Source organism: Muntiacus reevesi, chromosome 4 (assembly GCF_963930625.1).
Source record: "Muntiacus reevesi chromosome 4, mMunRee1.1, whole genome shotgun sequence".
In the NCBI taxonomy this organism is placed as follows: Eukaryota; Metazoa; Chordata; class Mammalia; order Artiodactyla; family Cervidae; genus Muntiacus; species Muntiacus reevesi.
In genome coordinates, this window is record NC_089252.1 from 7,471,202 (window position 1) to 7,493,125 (window position 21,924).

Consider the following 21,924-nt stretch of genomic DNA (forward strand, 5'->3'; position numbering starts at 1 on the left):
ATCCAGCCTGGTATTTCACATGATGTACTCTGCATATATTTTAACTTAGCAGGGTGACAATATACAGCCTTGACATACTCCTTTCCCAATTTTGAACCAGTCCATTGTTATATGTCTGGTTTATAAGTACATATCCCATTAGCCATCAGAGCCTCTGAAAACATCAGTATATTCCTATATCATGAGTGAATTTCTAAGAATATATATATTCTTGTATAATAAGATTTAAGAAGGTAAGTTAAATCTTAATATAACTGTGAAAATAAGTTTGCTATTGCAGGTCTCAGAGCGGGAACTCCCTAGGGTCCTCAGACCATGCTATAAGAACTACTGACTTAGATAGCTGGTAGTGATTTACTGAGCACTGTGTGCTGGGTATGCCAGCTATCATGGTAGGGAGGTGGGACAGTATTAGAGAGTTTTCCTGGTGTCCAGGAATTCATATGACATGTGGGTTCCTGCTCCATCCATGCAGAAGACAGCTTGTATATCTGAAAGATGAGTTTATGTATATATTCTGTAAAAATGATTTGCTCTCTCTTTTATGACCATTAAAATTTCAGTCATTAGGATTACAATCTGTATATTTGATACTCAAACCCTCAAAGTGTTTGAGTCCACAGCCCAGCCTCACCACAGAACAGTCTTGTGAAATTGAGCCTTTTGATATGGTCACTACCAAGAAAAGCTCCAGGTGGTTCAGTTATGTTCCTATTATATGGTTAACCAAGGAAATCTTGAAGGAATAGGTGTGAACAACCATATCCTGTTTTCTATTTATATTTCAGCCTTTTTCAAAAATCCTTTTCTTATAAAAAAATGTGGTGTAAAGGTATCATTTACACTCAGTGAGACTATGTTAAATAATACCATTAATCATTTTCATAGAGCTTTCTGGATATCTCTACCCTCACATCCAAGAATTCCAAGAATTCAAGGACCAAAATGTAATCACATGCTTGTTCTCTTCAGACAGTTTTGAGGATGCTGGGCCACCAAATAGCCAGATGGTCTCAGAACCTGGAAAAAACGTCACGCTCACCTGCCAGCCTAAAGAGAAGTGTCTGTTAGAGGAAGTGTCATGGGAAAAGATCCAGCCCCAGCAGATCGACGTCTTAATAAGCTGCAACTTGTCCCACGGAAGAAGTTACACGTCCAAGTACCCAAGACAGATACTGAGCAACTGCAGCCACGGCATGAAAAAGACCTTCGTCACCATACCTAATGTTACAGGCTCCGATTCGGGACTCTACCGCTGTGGCTTCAAAGCCAGCACTGGGGAGAAAGAAACCTTTGTGATGAGGCTGACCGTAACTGACGGTGAGTGGGTGGCGTGTGTCTCCAAGCGTCAAAAATGGGAAAAGCCCGCTGCTGTGGGTTGGTTTCTTTTGTCTTTCTCATGGCTTTCTTATACAAAATACCTTTAACGATTGAATTTGGTAAGTTGTCAGTTACTGAGTGTTGTTCTTTATCTTGCTGATTCGTCAATCCCAGATTTAACCATCATGAGCTTTCTGATATTTTTGGATCTGTCATATTCCAAAAAATTTTTAAAACTCAGTGAATCTGAAAAATACATGATATCAACACCCAGTACGTTTTGACTATATAATTTCTTTTTTCTTTAAGTGTCTTTTTTAAAAAAAATTGTATTAATTTAATTGATTGATTTCTGGCTGTGCGGGGCGTTTGTTGCCGCACATGCTTCTCTCGAGTTGCAGCAAGCATTTCTAGTTGTGGCGCGCGGGCTTCTCATCACGGGGCTTCTCTGCTGTGGGACATGGGCTCTAGGGCCCGAGGGCTTCAGCGGTCGCGGCTCCTGGGTTCTAGAGCACAGCTGTGGTGCCCGGGCTTGGTTGCTCCCTGGCATGTGGGATCTTTCTGGACTGGGCATCGAACCTGTGTCTCCTGCATTGGCAGGCGGGCTCTTTACCCGCTGAGCCACCAGGGAATCCCCTCAGCTGTTTAATTTCTAACTTTTCAATTCTGTCCAAACTCGCTGACGGTGGTGACTGGGTTGTATCATCCTCTTGGCTCCATCAGCAGTGACAGGACGGTGTTCGATTGGTGCCTGCTGAATCAGCGTTGAGTAGAACGTGATGAATGTGGGGTAACGTGCTTGCTCCTTTGCCAGATCCGAGCTTTAGTTCTCTCACTTATTTTCAGACCTGCGAGCAGGAACAGACTGGCCCTGAAGCTTTGAGACTGACCTTCAGGGGCTCTCACCTGAGCCGGCTCAAGGCCCAGGGCTTATTTTGTATCAGTCACTTGTCTGCTGTGGCATAATGAAGCCCTAAAACCTGTGTGAGAGTAAGAAAAAGTGGTATTTCACCTGCTGAAGCGCAAATACAGAGACCTGTGCGGACTTGTATAGAAGTCAGTCCAGAGGCCCGAGTTATAGCCTAGCGGGAGGAAGGCTGACTCAGACTCCCCCTTCTGCCTCCGGGCAAGGGGAACCTGTCAGAGAAAATAATGTGTATTTACCGATGACAGGAATTTTATTCCACTGTATTTTCACTCTCTGCTTCCCGCCCTCCTCTCCTTCCTTTCTGCTTTCCTTCCCCCCTTCCGTCCTTCTCCCCATCCACCATATCTTTTTCTCCATTACTTTCACGGGCTTCCGGCCACCCCGTGTGCTTTGGCCTGCGTGTAGACCTTTGAGCCGGGGCTTCCTGGGACGTGGCTGCCCTGCACACGTTCTGCTCACGCTGCCGGCCGTAGCGCCTGCCTGCTTTGGGGAGAAGAGGGGGTTTCGTGTGCACGGCAGCCTCCGCAGCTGTGTGTGCGAAGGATGTTCTTGGCCAGAGGTTAGCAGTTGTCAGTACATGATCACCTTGGACGGCATCAAAGCTTTCTTTGTTTCTCAAGTGAACAAGAGGGTTAATGCAATGTTGAGTAGGGAGGAAATACTCAGGGGAGAAAAATTAGCACAGGTTCTTCATTTTAAATGGTGACTCCATTTCTTCATACATATAGAGAAAATACTTCTCGCCTTAAAGAAATACTCTTGCATTGTAGAAGTGTTTTTAACACCTGGCCAGAAAAAGAAAGAATAAAAGCAATCATTAAGGCTTCTCTGGTGGCTCAGTTATAAAGAACCCACCTCCCAATGCAAGAGATGCAGGTTCAATTCTTGGGTGGGGAAGATCTCCCCGGGAAGGAAATGACCACTCACTCCGGTATACTTGCCTGGAAAATCCCACGGACAGAGGAGCCTGGTAGGCTAAAGTCCATTGGGTGGCAAAGAATCGGACATGACTTAGCGACTGAACAACAATTCAACAACAGGTCTTCTCTCAGAGACCGAGGTAAGGGAGTGTTCTATTCAGAAATTGTCAAACACAGCTGAAATAAGATCGTGCCCATTATACGTTGAAAGAGTTATTATAAACATCTTAAATCCTAGAGAAAAATGAATTCTTAGGAGGTATAGTTATTTAACTCTAAATAATCAGTAAAAATGTATTTCACTTATCCATATATGACTAAATTCCTTGCACAAAGCTATTTCTTTTCTCTGTATATAAGCCACAGACAGTGTTGAAAATGACTGAGTGTAATGGTCAGTATAGTTAGGGTTCAAATGTTTTGAATACTTGAAAAGTGGATCTTTGACATTCAATTGACAGGTTGAAAGAATATCAATTGGGCCCGTTAGTAAAACATTAAATTGACAGAAGATGATAGCTGTTGACTCAATATTTTGGTTTAATTTCTTTTCAAAATAACTGTAAGTAAAATTGAAGATTAAAAAAAAATCAGATGGAAAGCAAAAATAGATCACTTGTGTTTCTTTGATATGATTTGATGATTTCAAGTCCTAGGTCTGTTTGGTCAAAAATCAATGTAGGGATGAAAGCAGAGAGACAGGTATGAGATGTGGAGCTGATGTAATTTATTTCAACTGTTGAGGGAAAGGTGATGGTGACACAAAATTTGTAAACTGCTGGGCATCCTTTTGTGAGCTCCCATCAACTTCTTTTATGGGATCCAAAAGAGATTTTCAGGACTTTCGTATTCTACACACATGCACAGGCATGTACACACACACATGCATGTGCACACACATGCACACATGTGTGCACACACACATATACACACACATGCCTCTTCCCCTGACTTTGCCCACCTGCGTTCATCTTCAGACAAGTACCAGGTACTGAGAGCCCACCAAAAAGATGATATGATGTCAACTGATACATTGTATATCCAGGCCTTGACTTATTTTGAGCAGAGGCAGAAAGTGGCAGAAGCATTTTCTGTGCTGAATGAAATGTTTGTTTCCCCTTCTTTGTACTCAAGACCTGGGAAGTAGTCTAAAATGGGTCCAGACTGAGATTCCTGAAATTGAAGCTTGTCTAGACCACAGGGACCAGGAACAGGGGAAAATGTAGGTATACTTAAAATGACCAAAATTATTTTGGACCCTTAATATCCTCTGGATTTTCACTAGTCATGGGAAAAGTATTTTAACTTTCATCAGAAGGATTTTTGAGGTCTTCTAATGTTAACTAAATAGCATTCTGACTACAGTTGTTTTTATTGATTACAAAAAGAATGAGGATCAAAGACATGAAAGCAGTCCTCTTAGAAAGTTTCTGGAGAAGACCTGTTTCTAACTCTGCTAAGAAATATCCTTCTCCAGTGTTTTCCCACTAATGAGGGTATTCAGCTGAACCATCAAGTTTCAAATAAGACTTTGATGATCAGAGCAGAAGAAAGAGTTAAAGCAGAATCTGGGGACTTACAGAGAATGCATGGGGAAGGAGGAGTTGTGTGTGTGGGGGCTTCCCTGGTGGCTCAGATGGTTAAGAACCTGCCTGCAATGCAGGAGACCCAAGTTCGATCCCTGGGTTGGGGAGATCCCCCAGATAAGGCAGTGGCTACCCACTCCAGTACTCTGACCTGGAGAATCCCATGGACAGAGTAGGTGATTGCAATCAAAAGACTAGGTTGGTGCTGAGATTCTGAGTTATGGGTTAATACAGGAGGTAATCTCAACTGAATGATAGCTTGGTAAAATTCCGGATGTTGTAAAAGAGCAATGAAAGTTACCCTCAATTCTTTATCCCAGGTGGCACAAGCTAGTATTTCAGGACGTGTCAGTCAGATAGTACAGAATAAGCAAGAGAAATTGGAGACAAAGGAAAGTAGCTAAGAGTTGGTTTTGACAGTCAGTGCATCAATGAGGGAGCTCTCGAGTGGGCTGCCACCGTCACATCCTGGGTCTTTGGCCCAGAAACAGGAGCCCACAGTTTGATAGACAAATTACAAATGGCATATAAATTAGAAAAAGGTACCCCTTCCCTGCACCGATGCAGACCCCTTACCAGTTTGGTGATAGGCCCCAGGTCCCCTACCACTCGGCTGGGCACACGTGGCCTGGCGAAGCGGAAGGTGTTGGTCAGATGAGGATGTCAGCCTGTGCCTGTCACCACCTCCACAGTCACTCACACCTTCCTCCTCTCTCCTCCTCCTAACCCATTTACTCATTTTCACCACAGTTAGCTCGTTTCCTTTAGAGTTTCGGTCAGATCTCACCATCTTCATGATCTGTAGCTTCCAGTGCTTCTCTGACATTGACCCATTAAGCAGCTTTAATTTCTCAAACTTTTATAGCGGGAAAGGTGATAGGCTCAAGTCATTGAACAACTGCATCTATTGGCAATGACCCAGACCATTACATTAGAAATTACTTGAGATTGAGGATCATGACATCTCTGCTTAGAGATGTCAAAGTAATTTTCCAGACTATGCTTAGTAAGTGTTTTTGACCCATACTGCACATACCGATATTCCTGTATGTTCCAGAAGGCAGCGTGTCCATTTCATTTTCCAGTTTTCTAGCTGGATTGCTTCTGGGTTTTCTTCATCAACACTTAACATTTGAGATTTAGTGACTGCTAATCAAAGAAACCTGAGCTCTCAGAAGGTCCATTGGAATGTTTGGGGAGAAAATCCTCGTGAGTTTCGTTTACATATATATCTTCTAAGAAGTATATCTTCTTTTTAAACTTTTCTTGTTGTGCACATTCTGTATTCAGTTCAGTTCAGTTGCTCAGTTGTGTCTGACTCTTTGGGACCCCATGAATTGCAGCACATTAGGCTTCCCTGTCCTTCACCAATTCCCGGAGCTTGCTCAAACTCATGTCCATTGAGTCAGTGATGCCATCCAACCATCTCGTCCTCTGTCATCTCCTTCTCTTCCCACCTTCTATCTTCCCCAACATCAGGGTCTTTTCCAGTGAGTTGGCTCTTTGCGTCAGGTGGCCAAAGTATTGAAGCTTCAGCTTCAGCATCAGTTCTTCCGATTCTGTATTAATGGTGTGTAATTACTAGTCGACAGATCGTGGAGGATGGACCTTGTAAATGAAGATTGCAGAAGTTTTCACTAGGAAATTGTGGGCCCACAGCCGAGAGAATCACCCCTCACCTTTCTTTTGTGAGGTATGGGTCGACAAAAGGGTAGTGTCGAGGAATCGCTGCTCTAGGTTCTCAATCTTGCCGCTGATGCCTTGCGGAGATTACTGACTCTGGTCTCTGTGCTCCTGAGTAGGACTATGAGACTATTAAGGAAGAGGAATAAATTTCATTTCTTTATTTGGCCTTAGTTTCTGCTAAAATTCATTGTTTTCTCCCAGCTGATTTGGATTTCTAAAGACTTTGAAGTTGTAGACAAAGTATAATTTTTAGGGACTTATTAATCCAGAACTTTCTGTCCGACTCTTCTGAATTTATAATAGATGTGACTATTGTAGGCGTTGGAAAAGACCCTGAAGTGGTGGTTGTCTGAGCTGGTCCTTGCCGGGCTCTCACATACATCTGTTTCCATGACCTGATATGATGAACATCTGCCTTTTATGATCTCTTCCTCCAGAGAAAATCATGTCAGGACAGCTTATATCCTGGAACCACAGGACTAGAGTCTCAGACCCTGGTGTCACTGCCTGCAAGCTCAGTATCCTCTACCAACACAGACCACCACGGTTTTTAGCCCAGTTTAGTTGTTATTAAAATTCTGGATGATAACTGGATATCCAGATGAAACATACTGTTTCCATCATCACAAACGAGTTAGCTCCTCAGTCAGGGCCCTGTTATGTCCTTGTAGCTTTACTTTGGGAGGAGGAAATGGCAATCCACTCCATTATTCTTGCCTGGAAAATCCCATGGACAGAGAAACCTGGTGGGCTACAGTTTATGGGGTCGCAAAGAGTCGGACACGACTGAGCGACTGATCACACATCACAGCTTTACTTTACATTTGCCTCTGCCCACATCTTTCTTTTATGAGTCATCGAATTAAAAAAAAAAAGGCAAGCAGTCAGTCAGTGTGTTTTATAAGCCCTACATCTTGATTTATTCATCTTTCCTGAAGCACACAATCCTGGAATTTTGGCCTGAAGTCATTTTTTGTACATACCATATTTGTGTAGATAAGCAAGAAATTGAATTGAATGATGATAATGACAAGTTAGTATCAGAGAGAAGGAAATGTTGAAAATCCCATGTTAAATTGATTTGATGGAGTTCTTGCATAAGGGGCTTTGTTGAGTGTTTGTTGTCATCAATACTGTAAGCAAAGTAGTTGGTGGTACTGTGTGTGCGCGCACATGTGTGCTCGATTCTCTGTGACCCCGTAGCCCGCCAGTCTGCTGTGTTCATGGCATTCTCCAGGCAAGAATACTGGAGTGGTTGCCATTTTCTCCTGCACGGGATGTTCCCGACCCAGGGACTGAACCTGTATCACCTACATTGCCAGGTGGATTTTTTTTTTTTTTTTTTAACCAATGAAGCACCTGGGAATCCCCAAGTTGATGGTATTAGAAAGCAGCTAATGCTAGGAACTGTTTTTCTTTTAAGCGGATCTTTATCCTCAGCCTGAATTTTAAATAATTTTCATAACTCTTTCCTCTCCCTAGAAACTCAGAGTTCAGGTAGGAATTCATATTCAGAAAAATGTACTGATTTTCCTCCCACTTAAAATCCATGACCACACTTACCTGAGAGACCTGTCTAATGACTCCAACCGCAAAATAGCCATTTGTTCTTCCTTGTCATGTGTGATTTTTTTTTAATTTTAAAACATCTGGGAATTGTTAATAGCTTATAATGATCTCTTAGAGCCTTATTAGAAACCGAACATAGATGATTGTGTGAATTTTTCCCCAAAGGCAAGTAGCAAACCTCTTAAATTTTTAAAAAGACAGTTCTTTGTATAAGGTTAATGGCATTTCATTCTTAATAGAAATTTTAGTTTTAAATATTGCAGTTCAATTAGTCAGACAACTACTTCCAACTTCAACTGAGATATTTCGAACATGTTCTGACCTGACCCTTGACAAGCATTCATAGGTAACCTAGTTCATTTTCAGAAGACTATATTATTTGAAAGAAAAATAAATGAAGAATAAATGTAGGCCTGTCAGCTGTAGAGATACATCTTTGAACCCCCCATTTGTATTGTAAAGTTATGTATACTGAAATGATTCAGAGTTTTCTTTAAAGGTATTTATTCAACAGCATAGGGCTTCCCTGGTGACTCAGGTGGTAAAAAAATCCACCTGCAATGCAGGAGACATGGGTTCGATCCCTGGGTCGGGCAGATCCCCTGGAGAAGGGAATGGCAACCCACCCCAGTATTCCTGCCTGGAAATCCCATGGACAGAGGACCCTGGTGGGCTACAGTCCACTGGGTCACAAAGAGTCAGACATTACTGAGTGACTAACACTTTCACATTCAACAGAAGAATATGCTTGGATAAATTTTTATAAAATAAATATTTTTCAATCCTCATTGATCCCTCTCCACCTTATTTTCAGAATTAATTGAATGTAGTTCACTTTGGCTAAAACTCAGTAGTAACTATGATGCTCATAATCTTTTAAATATAAAAGTGGTTTTATTTAATTAACCCACAGGAGGCAATTCTTCCTTTCACGGATATAGGGTTGAGCTGTTTAAGTTCTCTGTGGCGCTGGTCAGGAGTGTGAAATGGCTTTAGCAAAGGTGAATAGTGAGTGATGAAAAATCCTTATCATTTCAATGATGGACATGGGCAAGTAAAGAGTAATTGTTGAGATGAGAAGAAACGATGTTAACAAAGGATAGGATATTTCTTGTGACTTCAAATAAAATAATCTTAAGGATGTGATGATATGCAAATGACTCCCAAATCAGGGCCACATAGGAGGCGTGTTTACAAATATAAAGCAGTACAGGTTTGCACAGTGTGATTATTCTCCTGTCATTTTTCATGTTTTATATTGAGCATTCTGATAAATTCTTCACTCTTTCAATGTGCATATGTGTATATGCATTTGTGAATTAAGATAACTGTGAATATTTGTTAGGAGGAACAATCTGCCAGATGGCAAACATTCAATAAATACATGTGCTTGTGTGGGCAATTTTACACTCACAGGAAACTCACAAATCCCAAATACTTTAATCAAAACAAGTTGTTTTGCTTTTATGTTGATGACTGTCTTTTCTTCCTGGTCTCGTAAGTAAAGATATCAGCTTTGAAATCCAATCATGCAATTCTTTTTTTAATAAAATCACTGGCTATTTTAAAAATGGAGAGAATGGATGAATAGTTAAACTCTAGAGAATAGAGCTGTAGATTTTGAAATTATTTCCAGATCCCTTGTTTCTCATAACCAGGCATTGACTTTTACATGTTTTGTAGAGCAATTAGTAAACATTTTTTTGTGTAGCATAACTTAAAGTTGGACAGAAAATATTAATGTTCAGCACAATGCTTTCTGTTTCATATTCTGAAAATATCAGTATGACATTTATAGCACATTTATATATACGCCTTTATAAATGTCATATAGTTTGAGGTATAAAGTTTTCTAAGGACCCAAGGGAAAAGTTATAAATAGCAGTTATAAGAACCAAGTGGCACAAGGCTTTGTCTTGGCTGCTATATGACAGCCTTACATATTATGTTTATGTCTGTGCCAGTCACTCCAAGACGTACTGATAATTAGTCATGCCATTGTCACAACAACTCTATTCTTATCTACATTTTATGGATGAGGAAGGTGAGGTGTGAAGAGCTTAAGAAACTTATTTCAGGCTTCATAGCTAGTAAGGAGTGGGGCTGGGTTTCACTGCCGTGAAGATGGGCTCCAGCATTCTTGTTCTTAACCACAGCACTGTATTACTTCTCCAAGCAGAAGGAAAAAAAAACATTAGTGCCATCAACAGCAGCATCACAGGAGAAGCTGGCTACGGTGGAGTTCCACAGCCTTGCGCTCTTCCTTTCGGGAAGTGAGTAGGTACCATAGGTCACCTACTGAACCAACACGTGGAGCAGGTGTAGGCAAAGGAGGCGGGTTTGATCGCCCACTGTTTTCTCCCAGCCCCCCATGCTTACGTGTACTCAGGTCATCCAGGTGCTGTGTCTGTGGATTCCCCACTGACTTGTCCCCTTTCCTGGGGCTTGTGAGTATCGTGAAGTCACGTGAGGGAGGCTGTTCACACAGTCTCACGTTGTTCAGTCACTGAGTCATTACTGACACTTTGTGACCCCATGGATCGCAGCACGCCAGGCTTCCCGGTCCTTCACTATCTCTCAGAGTTTGCTCGAAGTCCTGTCCATTGAGTCGGTGATGCCATCCAACCATCTTGTCCTCTGTCGCCCCCTTCTCCTGCCTTTGATCTTTTCTAGCATCAGGGTCTTTTCCAAGGAGTCGGCTCTTTGCATCAGTCTCACAAAGGACAAGTGAAATCAGGTAGCAGGTATTAGGGCCTGGAGGTGAGGGCTGGTCCCATCCATGCCAGGAACTGAGAAGGGGACTTTAGGAGGAGCCCCTGAGCAAAGGCGAGTTAAGGTTCTTGCTGGAGAGAATCGACCAGAGCTCAGCTCTAAGGCGGCTGCAAAGCTGAGAAGCCACTTCTCAGCTTTGCAGCCGCCTGCCTGCTGGGTTTTCACCAGGCCCACCCAGTACACTCGCCCCATGGCAGAGCTCCGTTCCCCTGAGCAACTTCCCTGGAATCAGCTCAGAGTTCCCCACACCACCCTCCTTCCATTTGAAGTCTCTCCTACGTCTCCTTCCTCTCAAATCCTGCTAGGTCTTGTAGATGATGAACGACCATTGAACCCAGAGCTGGAGTTATTAGCTATCAGAATAAGGGCAGCGAAGGCTTAACCCTCAGAATCTCCCAAGAAAACACAAAAGTTTCCTTTCTATGTTAAGTATTCTGAAGAGTTATAGTCTCTCATATTTATGGACCTTTATTTGAACAGCTAAATACATGAAATATTTCAATGGTATGTTATGCCCACCATGTCTTATTGCATGGGGTGAAATGTTCATCTAGATTTTAGTGGAACATTTGAAAAATTTCCCATTATATCCTCTTTAATTAACGTAATAGAGACACTCTGAGGTAGAGTTACACTTGGTTAAACAACAGTAACAACAACAACGTGTTGGGGAATTAGAATTAGAAATGAAATCTTCTCCCTACCCAGAAAACTGCTCCACAAGGGTAGAAGGGAAAGAAAACAATTTTATTATTGAATAAGCATTAAACCAGAATTGTGATATGCGTCACAGGCAGTCCACTAAGAGACTGCAAAGACAGAAGGAAATCTTAACTTCTTATAGAGTCCCGCAGATGCAACTATACGTATGTTTTCAAGGTAAACAGTAAGTAGTCCTCGAGTAGGAGGACTTGATAGCATCATTTGTCTCACATAGCTCCTCCTAAATTCACCTGGTATCTGAGTGACCACCTGTGTTGGCTAACTGGCTTTATCCAGAGGGAAAATGAGCTTTTTATATCTTTACAGCTGGAGGTAGTTTTGTACCTTGAGGCATGGTGCCCTTGGAACTTAGACTCCTGTCTTCCCATAGAACTGAAAGATATGGGCTCGCTTTTCCTTGATGATTGCATTTCAAATAGATGGCCCTGATTTATTAGATCAGAAAGTATACAAAGCAATATCAGCTAATGGGAAAGATGGGCGGGGAAGAGTCAGGATTGGCTGATTCCCAGAAAGAAAGCAGGTGTTTAGCATAAACCACATTGTGTCAACAGTTCAGACTCAACTAACCACCTTGGCAGTTAAAAGGTGAGAATGCTCTCAAACCCGACTTCCCGCATACCAGCCAGGGGCAAGCCTTGTAAGCAGGGCTCTCCAAGGACGGCGGCCTTGGGGCTGCTGCACTGACTCTTCTCTGCCCACTGAGTCACCACGGAAGTGAGCAAGATGTGTGCGGGTCTTAACATTCTTGTTGCTGTTCAGTAGCTCAGTCGTTTCTGACTCTTTGTGACCCCATGGATTGCAGCACGCCAGGCTTCCCTGTCCTTCTCCATCTCCCAGAGCTTGCTCAGACTCGTGTCCATCGAGTCAGTGATGACATCCAACCACCTTATCCTCTATCATCCCCGTCTCCTCCTGCCTTCAATCCTTCCCAGCATCCAGGTCGTTTCTAATGAGCCAGCTCTTTGCATCAGGTGGCCAAAGTATTGGAGCTTCAGCTTCAACATTGGTCCTTCCAATGAATATTCAGGATTGATTTCCTTTAAGATTAACTGGTTTGGTCTTCTTGCAGTCCAAGGGATTCTCAAGAGTCTTTTCAACACCACAGCTCAAAAGCATCAATTCTTCGGTGCTCAGCTTTCTTTATAGTCCAACTCTCACATCCATACATGACTACTGGAAAAACCATAGCTTTGATTAGATGGACCTTTGTCGGCAAACTAATGCCTCTGCTTTTTAATATGCTGTCTAGGTTGGTCATAGCTTTTCTTCCAAGGAGCAAGCGACTTCATTTCATGGCTACAGTCACCATCTGCAGTGATTTCGGAGCCCAAAAAAATAAAGTCTGTCACTGTTTCCATTGTTTCCTCATCTATTTGCCATGAAGTGATGGACCTGGATGCCATGATCTTAATTTTTTGAATGTTGAGTTTTAAGCCAGCTTTTTTACTCTCCTCTTTCACCTTCATCAAGAGGCTCTTTAACTCCTCTTTGCTTTCTGCCGTATACAAAGGGAATCAGTTATATTAATACAAATACATATACACACATATATATTCTTTTTTTAATATTCATTTCCACTATGGTTTATTATAGAATATTGAATATAGTTCTCTCTGCTATACAGTAGACCTTATTGTTTATCCATCCTGTGCATAATATTTTGCGTTTGTTAATCTGAACGCCTAATCCACCCCTCCCCCACCCTCACCCTCTTGGCAGTGAGTCTGTTCTCTAAATCTGTGAATCTGTTTCCGTGTCATAGATAAGTTCATGTGTGTCATATTTTATTTTACTTTTATATTTTTTTAGTTTCAGCATTTTATTATACTTGTTTTAATTAATTTTTATTGGAGTATAGTTGATTTACAACGTTGTGTTAGTTGTGTCATACTTTGGATTCTGCATGCATGATAATACTTTTACTTTGAGGAGGATTAGTTACTATTCAGTCTGAAGAAAAATTAGAGGTTGATGTCATGGTCCTTTAATTCTCTGCAAATAATTTATTCCCTAGGACCTTCTTGCTATAAAACAGGGAAAGGTTTCTGAAATACAGAGAGTATAAAATTGATTTGCACAAAGAAGTTTGACCTTTGAAAACTTGGAATCGTATTACTATGCCAAGACCTGCTTGATGCATATTGCAGGCATACAGGGAAGTCTGACAAACTCAAGGCTACCGTTATTTCCAGGAGTCCCCCCAAATGGACAGCCATCCTACACATGTTTATCAACACCCCTTCTCCCTTTCCCCAGAAAGGTGAATCTAGTTACAGAAACAAACACCCTCTGTTTTACATGACTAGAACAACATGGAATGTCAACATGAAAGAACAGAAGTTAGTTACTTAACTCTAATTTTGAATTTACACATACAAAATATAAGCACACTCTTAATGATTTACGTTCTGTGGTGCTTAAATATATAAAGCACCTCCACGTGTTTTATCTATAGCTACCCCCATAGCCACTCTGGTGTTGATTTCATCATCATTTTGCAGTTGCTAAGAAAAGTGTCCAGAAGTTCAAGTGTCTTGTATTGAGGTCTTCCAGGGAAAAGAATCAGAAGACAGGACTTAGACCCCAAGGCTTCCCTTCTCAATCTATTCTTTTCAGCAAAATTGGGATGACCCAGAGGGATGGAATAGGGAGGGAGGTGGGAGGGGGGATCAGGATGGAGAACACATGTACATCCATGGCTGATTCATGTCAATGTATGGCAAAAACCACTACAATATTGTAAAGTAATTAGCCTCCAACTAATAAAAATAAATGAAAAAAAAAGTCAACATCTTGCTTGGGACAGATTGGATATTTGCATCGTACCGTGAGTCAAAAATTGGAATCGACCTGATAATGCTGAGTCTGTCCACTCACACATCCATCCTGTGGGAACACACACACCCTGTGTATATCCCATGTGTGCCTAGAGTGAATTTGAATACTTCTCCTTTTTAATGGGGTAATTCATCACAGATAACTTTTACTGGTATCTACCATGTCCTATCCAGGGCTGGCTAGAGAGAGGGTCAGGACCTGTGAGTTTTTCCCAGCATGTTATTTTGATCCAGATATTTAGGTTTTGAATTACCTGGTCTCCCCATTCCCTGACCCCACCCCAGACCGTAATAAAGGATGAACTGTAAACATCAGCGCCTGCTCTTGCCCGCCTGGCTCTGAGGAGAGGACCAGGAAGCATTTCTAGCCGAGCCTTTCTAAAGAAAGGTTTAATAACTCAGCCATAAATACTTGTCATCGGCAGAAACGTAGCCGGGAGGGCTGCAGTCCTGGAGTAAATTATTCATTTATATCTCTCACTGACGTGCTTTAAATTGTTTTAACTGTATTTATCTTTTCTGATGGGTGGGAAAATAATGGCTTTATGGTTCATGACACTTTTGTCCTCCCATGAATCAACATAGCATGGGGATGAAAGTTGAAAAAAAAATCAGCCAAAAAGTGGCTGCCTGAGACGAGACAGTATTTCTTCTTTCTTTAAGAGAGGGGCTTGAGGGCTGACATTACTCAAGCTAGGATCTAGTAGCAGAATTTAGGAAAAAGTGAGCATTAGGAACTATTGACTACTCCCTAAAGCTTCCACCACCATTTTCCCTTTTGTTTCTGGTTTTAGTCACATAGGGCCCAGCAAGTTGTGTGGTTACACTAGCCCCGTCCAGTATGGTTCACATTAATGCAGCCGAGGAGTGGGAGGCACAGAAGAGGTAAAAGGTCGGATTACCTAGGGACTGCCCTGGCAGGCCAGTGGTTAAGACTCCATACTTCCAATACAAGGGGGCACAGGTTTAAGCCCTGCTTGGGGAACTAAGATCTCACATGCTGCACTGCCTGGCCAAAAACTTTTTAAAAAGAAAGAAATTTTTTTAAAAAGTAGGATTGGTTTTAGACTGAGATATCTGGATTGTCATGCCTCTGGAGTGTGATTGAATCTCTACCACACTCTCATGCTTTTTGTTTTTACCCACCATTTCACCTCTAATGCCAAGTACACACCGTGCCTTAAAATACTACGTGTTAAAAAATGAGTAAGATGGATCTGAGTCCAGCATTTACTGGAAGAGGTTAAAAAGAGCCAACATACTTCACATGAAAGAATGTGAAGAATCTGAAATTTGGATTTTGGTTTTATAAGTGAGCAGTGTGAAACAAATCAGCATATTTTTCAGTAGTTTCTACTTAATTATCGTAATGTAGAGCTTAACAAAGAAAGCCATTATGATTCTTAAGGGTTCTGAGTACAGTTCTGCAGAGAAACTCTCTATGTCCTGCACTTTAAATAGAACCATTAAAAACCGGCAGAGTATTCTGTTTTAAGCAGGCAGACCTCTAAGTTTTTCTACTGTTTTTTTTTTCTTCTGATTATTATCATTTAGTACATTTGGAAAATAGCAAAAAGCCTCAAGAAATAATTGCTTTTAATTCTATTCCCTGAAGCTCGTCACTTTAAAATTTTGGCATCCTGTTGCCTGGCAGGCTTTTTTTCTCATAGTAAATTCTATCCTCAATTGAGGTATCTTAGCATGCGCATTTGTAAATTTTGGCTTTTTTACTTAACTTTCTACCTAGAGTCAACAGTTTTCCATTTCATTGAAATTCTTTACACTCATCATTCTAACGTCCAGGCCCTGATTCTCAAAGAGGTGGCCCCAAACCAGCATCACACAGGACCTGAAAATTCTGGGAACTTCCCAGACCTGTATGCTCAGTTGCTTAGTCCTGTCCGACTCTTTGTGACCCCATAGACAGTAGCCCACCAGGCCCTTCTGCCGCCAGGTTCTTCTCTCTGTGGAATTCTCCAGGCAAGAACACTGTAGTGGGCTGCCTTTTCCTTCTCCAGGGGATCTTCCCGACCCAGGGACTGAACTGTAGTCGCCTGTGTCTCCTGCACTGACAGGAGGATTCTTTACCACTCACACCACCTGGGAAGCCCTCCTTGGCCTATTGAGCCAAAAACTCCGAGGGGACCACTCAGCCATCTGCAGTTTAACAAGACCCCTAGTGAGGCTAGTTACATTTGAGACCCTCCGCTGTGTAGTCTTGCTTTAGTCTGCTTTCAGAAAATAAGGATTTTTTTTTTTTGCTGTTATAAATGTTTCACAAAACTCTATGTTCACATTTCTGAACATTTCTGTAGAGAAAAAATTAATCAAATGTGCAAGCAGCTCATGAAAGGATCGATGTACAGAGAATGCTTTCTTCCTAGAGGCTGATCGCAATAGATTTCACTCCCTAAATTGAACTTGAGGTCTCCATCTTGCCACTGGCTTCCTTTCATGCAAATTAAGTGCTCTGGTTAATAAGTTATCCTTATCCTTCTCTTTGTCTTACTTAGTTTTCTCTTAATAGCAAGGGTATGTTAAAGATGCTAACTGATTTTTTTGTTTTTGTATGTTGTTTGTGATGACTTTGACCTCCAGATACATTTGATTTTGACCCAGTTGATCCTATGTACTTGCTTATTTGTATAAACTGGAAAGTCATTTCTCATTTCAGTGATTAAATAATACATTTTTCTCATGTTTACGTTTAAACATTTAGATCTCTGTAGTCCACCCAGATTGGTTTTCTTTCTATCCTTTTTTTTTTTAAACTGTAATTAAGATCTAAATAATATTTCAAGAACTAGGTAAATTATTTTACCAGGGTACTGTCAATGAATTTTTTGATCATAACTTTCATTTTTTTCTTTCACAGTTGTTCATTTGACTTAACCTTAGCATCTACTATATTCAAATTATGTCAGCATAGCAATTGTGGTCCTTTTATAAGCCTGTGTTATAATGCAGAATAACTTCAGATATTTTGTTTACTTTTAAAAATGTGCCAAGAACCGAAAAATGTTAATTTCTTATTTGATTGGGAGAAAATTCTCTTGTTCCTTTTGCAGTGGTGATTTAATGTATTTTTGTTGTGAATAAATTTCACTTTCCTTCTCCCCATCATATCTGAACAAAGCCCCATCTTAGATGCTACATACGAGGTCTTTAAAGTGTTCGTTTATTTTTCTACCTTTATTCACCTTATAGGTTAAATACATTTAAAAAGTAAAAATAATGCTTATTATGTGGTTTAGTCTCTCTTTGCAGTAAACCTTACCAAAGAATGAGTCGAGTATACTTTGAGCTCTTATCATGAAAAAAAAAATCTCAGCTAAATAGTGAGTCAGGAAGGAAGAAATCATCTGAATGAGAGATTGGGAAGACTGCTGTGAAAAGTATAGATTTCAGGTTGCCGTGGGATTCCAGACAGCCTGGGAATCAGGAAATTAAAGCTCAGTTTCAAGAGGACAGGCAGTTGTGCTGGTCTCTGCCATAGCTGCCCATTTTCTGCAGGAGAGGGGCCTGGAAAATTTGCCACCTAAAGAGAGATGGCCTAAAGACAGCACCTTGGTTTCCATTCAGTCCCGCTTCCGTCAACAACACATCCTGATGTCTCCTGAAAGGAGCTCTGTGGGTGGCGGTGGGTGAGGTGCTGTGGGCAGGAGGACATCTGAAAGATGAGATGGTCTCTGATCTCACGGGATCTCGGTCCAGAGGGGAGCAAATATTGCTCATTTGAATATGCCTCATTAGACTCTTATCCCAACTCTGTGATGTAATTAGGAGTGTTGGCATCACTTGACAGTTGGAGGAAGGCTGGCAGAGAGGTTAGAATTTGCTGGAGGTCAAATAGCTAAATAGTGAAAGAATCAGTGTGAAAATTTCAGATTTTCCCCGGATCGCTGGTCTGTCCAGTTAATACCTGAGTTGGAAAAGTAACATACTTTTCTTGATTATTTTTATCCTAAACTCTCATGAATTAGACAGTATTTCTTTTGTTGTTGTTGTTGTTGTTGTTGAATGTTTTATGTGTTTCATGCTCTTGTAATTACTGAATGATTTTAAAAAGTAGGTAACACAGGTTACATCTTTCTCCTCAAATAGAGAACAGATACTTTAATGATTAGAGATTTGTATCCTGTGTCTGTGATCTCTAAGCCTTGTTAATTCTTTTTTTTAATTTCTTTTTTATTTTTTTCTATTCTCTTTTTATTTCTATTTTTATTTCTTTTTTCTATTTTAATTTCTTTTTTATTTTTAAAAATGAAAAAATATTTTTATTCGTTAGAGGCTAATTACTTTACAATATTGTAGTGGTTTTTGCCATACATTGACATGAATCAGCCATGGATTTACATGTGTTCCCCATCTCGATCCCCCGTCCCGCCTCCCTCTCCACCCCATCCCTCTGGGTCTTCCCAGCGCACCAGCCCTGAGCACTTGTCTCATGCATCCAACCTGGTCTGGTGATCTGTTTCACCCTTGATTCAACTTGTTTCAATGCTATTCTCTCAGAACACCCCACCCTCACCTTCTCCCATAGAGTCTAAAAGTCTGTTCTGTACATCTGTCTAGACAGTATTTCTTAAGCAAAATTCCACTTACAGATATCAAAGTTACATACTGTTGTGACGTACTTATTATTATCAGAACTAAGGAGTAATCTTCATTTTTTAAAAAAGATTTTTTTTAATGTGAACCATTTATAAAGTCTTTATTGAATCTGTTACAATATTGCTTCTGTTTTATATCTTGGGTTTTTGGCTGTAAAGCATGTGGAATCTTAGTTCACTGACTAGGCATTGAACCCACATCCCTTGTAGTGGAAGGCAAAGTCTTAATCATTAGATCACCAGGGAAGTCCCAGCAGTAATCTTCATTTATATACTAGTTTCATAGTTTTTTTTCCTACTAAAGATTTTGTGTTTCTGATTGGGAGTTCATTAGAATGAAGTGGTACCTACCGTGAATAAATGCTTTCTATTCTTATTCTCCTTAAGGCGTCAAACCCACTATTAGATCAAGGAAGTAAGGAAAATCTGTGAGGAGTCAGAGATATTTAGGAGACTCTGAAGGAAGTCTTTTCCCTCTACTCATCCTATGTTTTTTAAATTGGATTCTTTGTTTTATATTCATTGTTATCCTGTGATGATTAACATACCCTTTTAAAATTTTCCCAACTTCCTCTCTATTCTAGCTTTAGCTGAATTCCTCATTCCTCCTGTAATTTGTTTATTTTTTTTCCTCCTAGGTGAAACCAAGACCCCATACATCCTCTTTGTGGCTGGTGGGGCAGGTCTGCTGTTGCTGTTGGCTATCCTAATTACCACCGTCACTGTCATTACTTATAAGAGGTGAGTACTGCAGCTCCTCCTGAGTAGTTCTGATGCTGGAGTTTCTCTATTAATGGCCCAGTAGCTGGCCGAGCTGTCTTAGGACTCACGTCCTGAGGCCACGTCCTTTGGGTGCTGTTCTTAAAGGTAAAGGAGGCGCAGGGGCTGTGGGGTGTTAGAGGAGAAGGCTAGAGCAGTTCCTCTCAGAATGAGGAGTCTGCCGTGCGCCCCCTCATCCACGGGTTCAACAGGCTGCCTGCAGCTGTATCTGTCTTCTTCCTCCTGCAAACACAAAAGGCTGGCCGGTGAGGGGGCAGGTGTGTGTGTGTGTGACAGAGGGGTCGGCAGGGGTGCGTTCTGAGGACAAGACCAGGGCTGAACTCTCATTACATGTGTGCTCAGTCATGCCCGACTTTTTGCTACCCCGGGGATGGTAGCCCGCCAGGTTCCTCTGTCCATGGGATTTTCCAGGCAAGAACACTGAAGCAGGTTGCCATTTCCTCCTTTGGGGATCTTCCCAACACAGGGATCTATCCTGCATCTCTTGTGTCTCCAGCATTGGCAGGCAGGTTCTTTATCACTGTGCCACGTGGGAACGCCCAACACCTTCATTTATTCATTCATCAAATGTTTATTCTGACCACGGTGAATGAGATGTAATGGCATGCACATTCTAATAAGCAAACAATATGATTTTAAATGGTTATATAATGTCTGAAACAAGCGAGAGAGGTGCCTTTATTACAGATTATTGAGAAGAAAGGAGTTGGGAGGGGCTACCCTAGAGAGAGCAGGGGGCCACCTGGCCTCTTCTAAAGTCTCCTACCTTTTGTTGTCTGTGACACACTTGGGGATTTTCTAGGATGTTCTTGGTTGACCCTTCCCTCCTAGCTGCCCCACATTCATCGACTCACCAGTCTAGGTATTTGCTGCAGTCTTAGTTGTAGTCACATTGGGTTGAAATCATTCCTTATAACTCATGATCCTAACGAATGTGTTAATTTATTTATTAAGTTATTTTTAATTGGATAATGTTGCACTGGTTTCTGCCGTGAAACAACCTGAATCACTTCCTCGTGTGTGTATTCAGTTCAGTTCAGTTGCTCAGTTGTGTCTGACCCTTTGCAACTCCATGGACTGCAGAATGCCCTCCCTGTCCATCACCAATTCCCGGAGCTTGCTCAAACTCATGTCCATTGAGCCGGTGATGCCATCCAACCATCTCAACCTCTGTCGTCCCCTTCTCCTCCTGCCCCCAATCCCTCCCAGCATCAGGGTCTTTTCCAATGAGTCAACTCTTCGCATGAAGTGGCCAAAGTACTGGATTTTTAGCTTCAGCATCAGTCCTTCCAATGAACACCCAGGACTGATCTCCTTTAGGATGGACTGGTTGGATCTCCTTGCTGTCCAAGGGACTCTCAAGAGTCTTCTCCAACACCACAGTTCAAAAGCATCAATTCTTTGGCACTCAGCTTTCTTTGTAGTCCAACTCTCACATCCATACATGACCACTGGAAAAACCATAGCTTTGATCAGACAGACCTTTGTTGGCAAAGTAATGTCTCTGCTTATTGATAAGCTGTCTAGGTTGGTCATAACTTTTCTTCCAAGGAGCAAGCGTCTTTTAATTTCATGGCTGCAGTCACCATCTGCACTGATTTTGGAGCCCAAAAAAATAAAGTCTGTCACTGTTTCCATTGTTTCCCCATCTACTTGCCATGAAGTGATGGGACCAGATGCCATGATCTTAGTTTTCTGAATGGTGAGCTTTAAGCCAACTTTTTCACTCTCCTCTTTCACTTTCATCAAGAGGCTCTTTAGTTCCTCTTTGCTTTCTGCCATAAGCGTGATATCATCTGCATATTAGGTTGTTGATATTTCTCCCAGCAGTCTTGATTCCAGCTTGCGCTTCATCCAGCCCAGCGTTTCTCATGATGTACTCTGCATAGAAATTAAATAAGCAGGGTGACAATATTGTCTTGACTTACCCTTTTCCTGATTTGGAACCAGTCTGTTGTTCCATGTCCATTTCTAACTGTTGCTTCTTGATTGGCATACAGATTTCTCAGGAGGTGGGTCAGGTGGTCTGGTATTCCCATCACTTGAAGAATTTTCCATAGTTTGTTGTGATTCACACAGTCAAAGGCTTTGGCATAGTCAGTAAAGTAGTAGATGTTTCTCTGGAACTCTCTTGCTCTTTCAGTGATGATCCAGCGGATGTTGTCAGTGTATGCATGTCCCCTCTCT

At 41.5% G+C, this 21,924-nt stretch overlaps 1 protein-coding gene across 1 annotated transcript in view; it reads left to right on the forward strand.

The window, feature by feature from the left end:
• The window catches only part of CD226 (CD226 molecule), a 76,798-nt gene that overhangs the window by 41,792 nt on the left and 13,082 nt on the right, over positions 1–21,924 (forward strand). Inside the window, exons 3-4 of the mRNA XM_065933245.1 lie at positions 973–1,320; positions 19,596–19,698. Of these exons, the coding sequence (XP_065789317.1) occupies positions 973–1,320; positions 19,596–19,698 (451 nt within the window). The remainder of the gene's footprint in view (positions 1–972; positions 1,321–19,595; positions 19,699–21,924) is intronic.